The sequence below is a fragment of the Zalophus californianus genome, chromosome 17 (assembly GCF_009762305.2).
Source record: "Zalophus californianus isolate mZalCal1 chromosome 17, mZalCal1.pri.v2, whole genome shotgun sequence".
NCBI lineage: Eukaryota > Metazoa > Chordata > Mammalia > Carnivora > Otariidae > Zalophus > Zalophus californianus.
This window is the reverse complement of record NC_045611.1, coordinates 56,872,834-56,881,190: the sequence shown is the minus strand read 5'-3', so window position 1 is coordinate 56,881,190 and position 8,357 is coordinate 56,872,834. Positions and strand designations below refer to the sequence as shown.

The window sequence follows — 8,357 nt, the reverse complement described above, 5'->3', positions numbered from 1 at the left end:
CTTGTAGCTATAATCTTGACCACCACCTCCCCATTTCCACACCCCAGCCCTGGAAGCCACACAGTCTGCTCTCCATTTCTCTCAGTTTCCACATACTTCATTTGGGGGGTGGGGGTTTTTTATTTGATTTTCCAACATATAGTACATCATTAGTTTTTACTGTAGTGTTCAATGATTCATTAGTTATAATAACACCCAGTACTCATCACCACTTGCCCTCCTTAATGCCCATCACACAGTTACCCCATCTCCCCACCCCCTCCCTTCTGTAACCCTCAGTTTGTTTCCCGGAGTCCAGAGTCTCTCATGGTTATTTTCTCCCTCTCTGATTTCTTCCCATTCGGTTTTCCCTCCCTTCCCCGCTGGTCCTCTGTGCTATTGCTTATGTTCCACATATGAGTGAAACCATATGATAATTGACGTTCGCTGCTTGACTTATTTCACTTAGCATAATCTCCTCCAGTCCCATCCATGTTGATGTAAAAGTGGGGTATTCATCCTTTCTGATGGCTGAGTAATATTCCATTGTATATATGGACCACATCTTTATCCATTCGTCTGTTGAAGGGCATCTCGGCTCTTTCCACAGCTTGGCTGTTGCGGACATTGCTGTTATGAACATTGGGGTGCATGTGGGCCTTCTTTTCACTACATCTGTATCTTTGGGGTAAATACCCAGTAGTGCAATTGCTGGGTCATAGGTTTTTGATCACAGAGTCAATGCATTTAATGTACACATAGGGTGATACATATTTTCTACTTCTTCATCATTTTGTAACTTGTATTTTTGAGGACTTTTTCAGTTACTCTGCTTAAAATGATTCATAACATTCTATTATTGATTTAAAGTGTGTAGGATGTGATGCTGTCCTGATAATGGTGATGTGTACCTCCTCTCTCTCTCTCTCTCTCTCTCTCACCTGGCTATTGTAGCTAGGATTTATAAATGTGACCATTGTTTACAAAAATGAACATTTTGGCTTTATTGATTTTTCTCTATTTTTTTTGTCCTCACTAGTAGATACTCTTGTCATTATTATTTTCCTCCTTCTACCTTCATTTGGAATAATTTGCTATTCTTTTTCTTTCTTTTTTTTTAAGTTTTATTCATTTATTTGACAGAGAGAGACACAGTGAGAGAGGGAACACAAGCAGGGGGAGTGGGAGAGGGAGATGCAGGCGTCCTTCTGAGCAGGGAGCCTGATGCGGGGCTTGATCCCAGACCCTGGGATCATGACCTGAGCCGAAGGCCAGGCACCCCTGCTATTCTTTTTCTATAGTCTCGATATAATAGGTTATATCATTATTTTACTCTGTTTTCTGTTCTAATATATTAGTTCTAATATATTAGTTCTTGGTTCTTAATTTTCCCATTTCATAGGTTTGATGTGTAACATTTACATTGTCCTTCAGTGTAAACATTCTCTCATTTCCATTTTGGTTTTCTCATTTCATTCCTGAATTATTGAGAAGTCCGTTGCTTTGATTTCCAAAGTATAGAGATAGTACTATCTTTGATGGCAGAATCAGGTGACTCCCAGAGGGTCCCGGGAGTTCCTACTGGTCTGCGTGAGGAGTCCAGGTTGGCTGGCATTAGGTGGCGCCCAGTGTGGGCAGCTCCTGTGCCTTCCAGGGTCTCTGCGGTCGCTTCCCTGGAGTGTGGGGTCTGGGTCCTTCCTGGGCTAGCGGAGGGCCAGAGCAGCATACACATTGGGCTCTGCTGGGGGCTTCCCTGGTTGGGAGGGAGGGGATGCACTTGTCTCTCGTCGGAGGGTCAAGCGGTTCAGCTGGGCGTAGGTCACATCTGAAGGGGCATGAGATGTCGCAGCCTGCAGCGGGGGAGAGAGGGGAGGTGTGTGGCTGAGGAGGCGGGAGCCTGGGGGCTTGGAGAAGGGACCCACCTGACAGTCTGTCTGCCTGTCTTCCTCTGTTTGTCTGTCCTCCGAGCCCAGCAGTGCCCCAGACACGGGGGAAGGAGAAGGGGCCAGTCCCCGCCTGAGTCTTGATCTTGAGTGGCTCACCTGGGCCCGTGTCAATCCCTGGGGGTCTTCATCCCGTGCGTTCTGCTGCAGACAGACAGTGAGGGGGAAGTTTGTCGTCTTGATTCCAATCGACCGCCTCAGACTCTTTTCCACACTGTTGCCACAGTGATGCTTTCAAACTTTCAGGCGGATTAGGTCACTTTCCTGGTGGACTCTCCAGGGGCTTCCTGAGCCTTGGGACATGCAATGCTTTCTATGGCTCCAATTCTATTCCTGACACTGTTTCTTGCTCATTTGGCTCCAGCCACATAGCCTATGTTCCTTCAAAACATGTTGCTGCCCCAGGACTTTTGCACCTGCTACCCCTGCTCTTGTTTTATTTTCCTTGGCCACACTTTGCACTCGAGGGTGCTGCCCACTTCCTTGCATATTCTGTCTGTCACCCACAACGTGAGCTCATAGAAGGTGGGTCAGATTTGCCCACTGCTGTGCTTGCAGCACGAGGTGGGGCCTGGTAAATGGTGGGCTTCCTGTGCCCATTTACTGGGTGAATGAATGAAGGGGGCCTAAGACCTGTGGATGATTCATTTCTTCATGCACCCTCTTGAGACCTGGGCATGCACCTCAACAACCAGAAGTCAGACAGTGGTCAGGGAGCCAGGCAAGGGGAGCACAGAGGAGGCCCCATGAGGTCACAGCAGGCTGACCCAGAGTGCCCAAGGAGGGAGAAGGCATCTGAGGGACACTGCTGAGATTGGGTGGTGTGAGGACAGAGAAGTGTCCATTGGATTAAGTTTGGCACCACGAGGGCCCTGGGGTCTGCACGAGAGTGGGGATCTCACCCGATGGTCCAGCTCCACCCCCTCCTCAGGCTGAGTGTCTTGCACGGCAGCATCTGCTGGGGCGAATGGGGGTACCTCAGGCAAGGTCCCCTGAGGTTTCTCAGACAGGGCAGCTGTGATCCAGAGGATTCAGCAGGGGCAGGGGGAGGTGCCAAGGTCATGCATGTGGGAATTTGGTCCCCTACCCCCAGACCCTCCCAGCCCATCCCCAGGGCAATCCCCTTCCTCTCACAGAGGCTCTCCTCTTGGTCAGCAGCAGCTGAGCTGGAGCTGGGGAGGAGACAGGGTGTTAAGGGGCATAGAGGGGGCGGGTAGGTGGGAGTTTGGGGGTGTGCGAGCAAGAGTTACCTGTCCTGCAGGCCTCTGTCCTTGGGCTCTGGGTCTGCAGCCCCTGCAGGACATTGGGAATCAGCCTCGCTCTGGGCGGAGGTTACGACCACCCCCATGTGATTCCAGGGAAAGGAGCCCTTCACACATATTGTCTGTGTGTCTCTCCATCTCCCGAGATTAAAAAGAGGAAACACCTTCAGTTGGCACGTGGGTCCCACCTGGGTGTTTTCTTTCTAGACTCTCTGACTTGAGATTCTGCAAGTGTCTTTCCACACCAGCCTTTCCCACCTCTCTGGCTTCCTTCTGGCCGCCGCCCTCAGCCCACCCTCGGTCGGCCCAGGGGGCAGCCACCACCCCCTGGGGCCCGTCACCCCCTCCCCTTCTCACCTGGCTTCCTGCCTTTGCCCCGACGCCGGTGTCGGACCAGGAGGAGGCCGAGGAGGCCGAGCAGCAGGACGAAGGCCACCGAGACCCCGATGAGGACGTACAGGTACCAGTGGGAACCTGGGGCAGGAGCCACACCATGAAGGAGCCAGTGATGCCATTTAACTGAGCACCTGCTGTGTGCCAGGCACCTGCTGGGCTCTGTGCATTCACCTCTGACCCTGTCAGTGATCGCGCAGCAGGGGATTGCCGCCCATCCCGCCCACTCCACAGACAGGAAACTGAGGCACAGAGAGGTCATTCACGTGTCTCAGGTCGCCCAGCGTGGGGGCGGCAGGGCTGGGGCTGGAACCAGGGCTGTGGGTTCCCCGTGCTCTCCTCATCCCGTCCCCTGTGGGGACACCAGCTCGAGGCTCTGGGCTCCTCACCTGGGGCACGGCCTGTCCCAGCATCTTCTTCTGGAGCTGAGGGTCCTTCCAGATCCCCTATCACCTGAACGCCCCGGCCATTGCCCTCCCTCCTCTCCTCCTACAATGTCACTGTCACAGTTGCGGAAGGACAGCCCCCCCATAGGTCATGACCTGGGGGCTTCCCCGTGAGTCCTCCTGTCCCACGATCAGAGCCCTGGTCAGAACGGAGGGGAACTCTACTCTAGGCCACGACTCTCTCCTTTACTTGGGGAAACTGAGGCCCACACAGGCGAGGGGCACGTCCAGGCCAACGCCTGCAGAGGACGCTGAACCGAGGGTGTAACTCAGCCCCTGCTCCCCATGGGCCCTCCCACCACTGAGAGCCTCGCTCACCCTCAGAGCCCCTGGAGCCCCGTTGTCCCCCTGGCATGTCTGAGGGACTGGAAGAAAAGCCCCTGGACCAGCGGCCCCTGTGACTCACCAGCTGTTGAGCTGGGCCCTGTGGGTGAGGGGCCAGGGTCTGTAGAGGGTCCTGGGGAAAAAGACCAGAGGGGGGCTGGAGCTTCCCCTAGAGACCGTCTCTGCCCACACTCTTCTCCCTCATGTGCCCTGTGGCCCCCAAGGTCCCCCTCCGCCTGGAGACTTCTGGTGATGGGGGCGAAGGACGAGGCAGGGGTGGGAGGGCCCTGTCTCCCCCCTGCACTGTGAGCTGGGGACCCCTCTGCCGACGCTCCCTCGGAGCCCCTCACTCCCGTCCTAGACCAGAGCCCTCCTGGGCACAGGGTCCTGAAGACAATGTTGGGACACAGAGGGGACAGGGTCAGGGGCCCCTCACCGTTGACCAGGAGCTCCAGGGGGTCACTGGGCTGTGACAACACGTAGGGGGAGGTGCTCACTAAGCCGTAGCACCTGTAGGTCCCCCCGTGGGCTGAGGTCACAGGACTCATGGAGAATTCAGCCTGGTGCTGCCCAGCTCGGTGCTTTGATCTAAGACGCAGCGGGGGATCGGCTGCCCCCTCCTTGGATAGAAGGAAAGTGTCCACAGAGCTCCATAACTGACACAGCAGGGTCACATTCTCTCCTGAGGTCACCGTGGGTCCTGGCTGCACTGAGAGGGAGGGTTTGTAGGGGAGCTGTCCTAGAGAGAGGAAGGGCGGGTGAGGGGCTGTCCAGCCCTTGTTCTGCACTGAGTCTGTGTCCTCTGGGTCTCTCCCTTCTCTGTCTCTGTCTGTCTCTCTCCCTCCCTGGGGACCCCACACCTCTGGTCCCACCACCACCACCTGGGGCCCCCCTGGCAGGAGCTGTGCAGGGTCTGGGGTCCTGACGGACCTGTGGCATCTCACCTGCGACCAGGATGTCCAGGGGGTCACTGGGGGCCGACCACTCGGAGGAGAGGTTCTGTCCACCATAGCATGTGTACCGGCCGCCGTGGGAGGGTCTCACAGGGTCCAGGTCGAAGTTCGCCCCAGAGAGCCCAGCGTGGGGCTGCCGGCCAAGGCGCCGGGGAGGGTCACCTGCTCCCTCCTTGGACAGAGCGAATCTGTCGTAGCCAACATCAGAGCGACACTGGAGGGTCAGGCTCTGTCCAGAGGTCACGACAGGGCCCTGCTGGCTCAGGAGGGAGGGCTTGCCCGACACACCTGGGAGAGACCAGCCGTGGATTGCAGGGGCTGATTATTCTCCCCAAACCTCCCTTCTCCCGTCCTGACCCCCGGGCCTCACGGTCCATCACCCTCAGTGTCTCTGACCTGTGAGCCCCTGTTGTCCCCCATTCCACCCTCTCGTCTGGGGCTCCCCTGGGAGCAGAGCCCCCATAACCTGTCTGGTGCCTCAAAACATGGATGGGGCCACAATCAGACTCCCTCACCTGAGACCACCAGCTCCAGGGGGTCACTGGGGAGTGACCACACCTGGGGGGTGTTGCTGTAACAACCATAGCATCTGAATGTCCACCTGAGGCTGGGGGTCACAGGGCCCACAGGGAACATGGCCTGGGACCCCCCACTGGGGGCTGGCTGGGAGTCCCGGGTCCAGGAGGTCTGGCGTTCTCCTTCCTTCATCAGGATGAACCTGTCGAATCCCACCCACGAGCCACACTGGAGGGTCACGTTCCCTCCTGAGGTCACAACAGGGCTGGGCGTGGCTATGAGGCTGGGTTTGCTGTGCAATCCTAGGGGAGGAGAAGGGGACGGTGTTAAATGGGGCTCAGACCCCCCACATCATCCCCAGGGCTGGGCTGTGACAGGGAGACACCTGAGAGCAGACCCCCTTCCTGAGGGCAGAGCCTGGGGCTGGGACCCTGAGTGGGCTCGCACCTGTCACCACCAGCTCAAGGGGGTCACTGGGCTCTGACCAGCCAGTGGGACTGCGATAGGAACAGAGATACCGTCCTGCATATACATCTGTCATGTATCTGATGGAGAACTTGGCCTTGTCCCCGGGCTCCAGTGGCTTCTGTCTGTCCCAGGTCTCTGAGTTTCCCTTTTTATATAGGCGGTACTCCTGGGCCTCCAGGCTCCCCCGACACCAGATGGTCACAGATGTCCCCTGGGGGATCACAGAGCCTGGCTCAGCCCAGATGGTGGGTTTGGGGAGGGTCCCTGGAAGGAAACAGAGGCTGGGACACAAGACCTCCCCACCCCCAGGTCCCAGCTCTGCCCCAAACCCCCAGACGTCCCCCTCCGTCAGCCCAGAACTGCTGTTCTCCATCCCCTCTGCCTGGTGGGTGACCCCCAGTGAGGAGGTGGGACTGAGACCCCTGGGGACAGACTCACCTGCCTGCACTTGGGTCCTGGCGCCCACACTCAGCCCTGGAAGAGAGTTCCTGTGAGAGGTTTGCCCCGAATCCTGAGCAGAACCCCTCCTCCCGTGAGCCTCCTGAGTCTGGGGTCTCCGACAGCCCAGGGCCTGGCTGTGGGGCGGGTCCCTCCCAGAATAGGGCGTCCCCTCCCCTCCTCAGATCTCACCGAGACAGAGCAGGGCCGTGAGGGCGGGGGTCATGGCGTCTCCCGTCTCTGGCTCTGGCAGTGCATAGGGAGGGACCTCGGTGCCCACAGGACGGGCAGACACACAGGGTGTGGTCATGCGGAGGCTGATCCTCCTTGTCATGGGGTTGTCACGTCAGCAGCCCCACAGGAAGGGGAACAGCCCAGCTGTCATTTCCCCAGGGCTGAGGTTAGGGCAGGCGATGGACTTTGCAGATGTTTCTGACCATATCTGAGGCCTCACCTGACCCTTAAACTCTTGTCTTCCTGGCCTGATACCCCCCCTTGTGACCCAAGCTTCAATAGGTATTTATTGAATGTTTGCATTTTGTCTGGCCCAGAAATACATTGCTGGACTAGACTGATTCAAACTAGTTTTCAGAGCTCACATTAGCAAAACAAAAAACTAAAAGCAAAAAAGAAACCCAATTTGAAAAGGACTATGTGGTATATTATTTTCCTATTGTGTTCCTGCCATAGCCAATCACTACATGCTAGTGGGTTAAAGCTGCACAGATTTATTATCTTATCCTTTTGGAGAACTGAATTCCAACATGAACACCCCTGAGTTAAAATCGAGGTGTCCCGGGGCTGTGCTCCATCTATAGGCCCTGGGGGCAAATCCATTTCCTTGCCTTCGCAAGCTGCTAGCCCTGCCCGTATGCCTTGCTGCCCCCTTCCATCTCCAGAGCCAGCCTACATTGCTCCGGTACTCTGGAGTCTCTTCTTTGCCTCTGCCCCCCCCCCCGGCCCCCTCCTTCACTCATAAGGACCCTTGTGATGACTCATGGCCAAGCATTCTGTCTCCACTAGAGCTCAGGAGCAACCCAGAACTCCTTCACAAAAGGAGAGTAGTTCTCCGCAGAATGGCATAGTGTGGCTCCAAAATCTTTAATATCTGTGTTGCACTTCATCTATATAGTTCCCTGCCAAAGGATGTCGACCTCATCTGCCACAGAAGCTCCAAACACCATTGGATCTTTTGGGTCATACAACTTAGGCTTTCTGCAGTCTGGGCCCATTGCAAGGATTTCTCTTGTTCCGGACTCCACTCAAAACCAACAGCCTCTTGAGACACAGTAAGTGGGTGGAGGTAGCATGCCCAGGGAGCAGTATGTATCTTGTCTCCACATTCCAAAACTGGTCCCCTAGGGATTGAGCTACTGTCTCATTAGTAGGAGGATTAGATGGAGCAATGAGTCTTCACCTTGGGTAGGGTATCTCAACAGGCCTCAGGCAATTGGACTCCTAAAAATTTCACCAAGGTGGTAAGAACCTAAAATTTGGGGAGATTTATTTCCCACCCTCTTACAAAACACCTAGAATAGTTGCTACTTTCTGTTTCACAGATGCAATCCACACGGTGTGTACTGGACCTGTGTGATGTCCTGTGCAATGGACGGTCACGGTCCCTGCAGCCTGGAT

The 8,357-nt window shown here is 55.7% G+C and overlaps 1 protein-coding gene across 8 annotated transcripts; it reads right to left on the bottom strand.

The window, feature by feature from the left end:
* Positions 1-581: 581 nt before the first annotated feature.
* Positions 582-7,031, bottom strand: LOC113915769 (leukocyte immunoglobulin-like receptor subfamily A member 6). 8 transcript variants are annotated; one of them, XM_035725040.1, is made up of 13 exons: positions 6,915-7,031; positions 6,723-6,758; positions 6,264-6,548; positions 5,816-6,118; positions 5,292-5,588; positions 4,784-5,086; positions 4,430-4,480; positions 3,542-3,658; positions 3,173-3,215; positions 3,057-3,094; positions 2,825-2,877; positions 2,022-2,066; positions 582-1,829 (listed from the first exon to the last, which is right to left on the bottom strand). In XM_035725040.1, exons 1-13 carry the CDS (start codon positions 6,946-6,948, stop codon positions 1,683-1,685), a joined length of 1,752 nt encoding a protein of 583 aa, XP_035580933.1. In that variant the 5' UTR covers positions 6,949-7,031; the 3' UTR covers positions 582-1,682. The 8 variants fall into 8 exon arrangements, 6 of the variants coding, with proteins under 6 accessions (XP_035580933.1, XP_035580929.1, XP_035580928.1 ...); XM_035725036.1 differs by having other exon boundaries at positions 4,784-5,051; positions 5,278-5,588; positions 6,915-7,029; XM_035725035.1 differs by having other exon boundaries at positions 2,022-2,063; positions 6,915-7,029.
* Between the last annotated feature and the right edge of the window lie 1,326 nt (positions 7,032-8,357).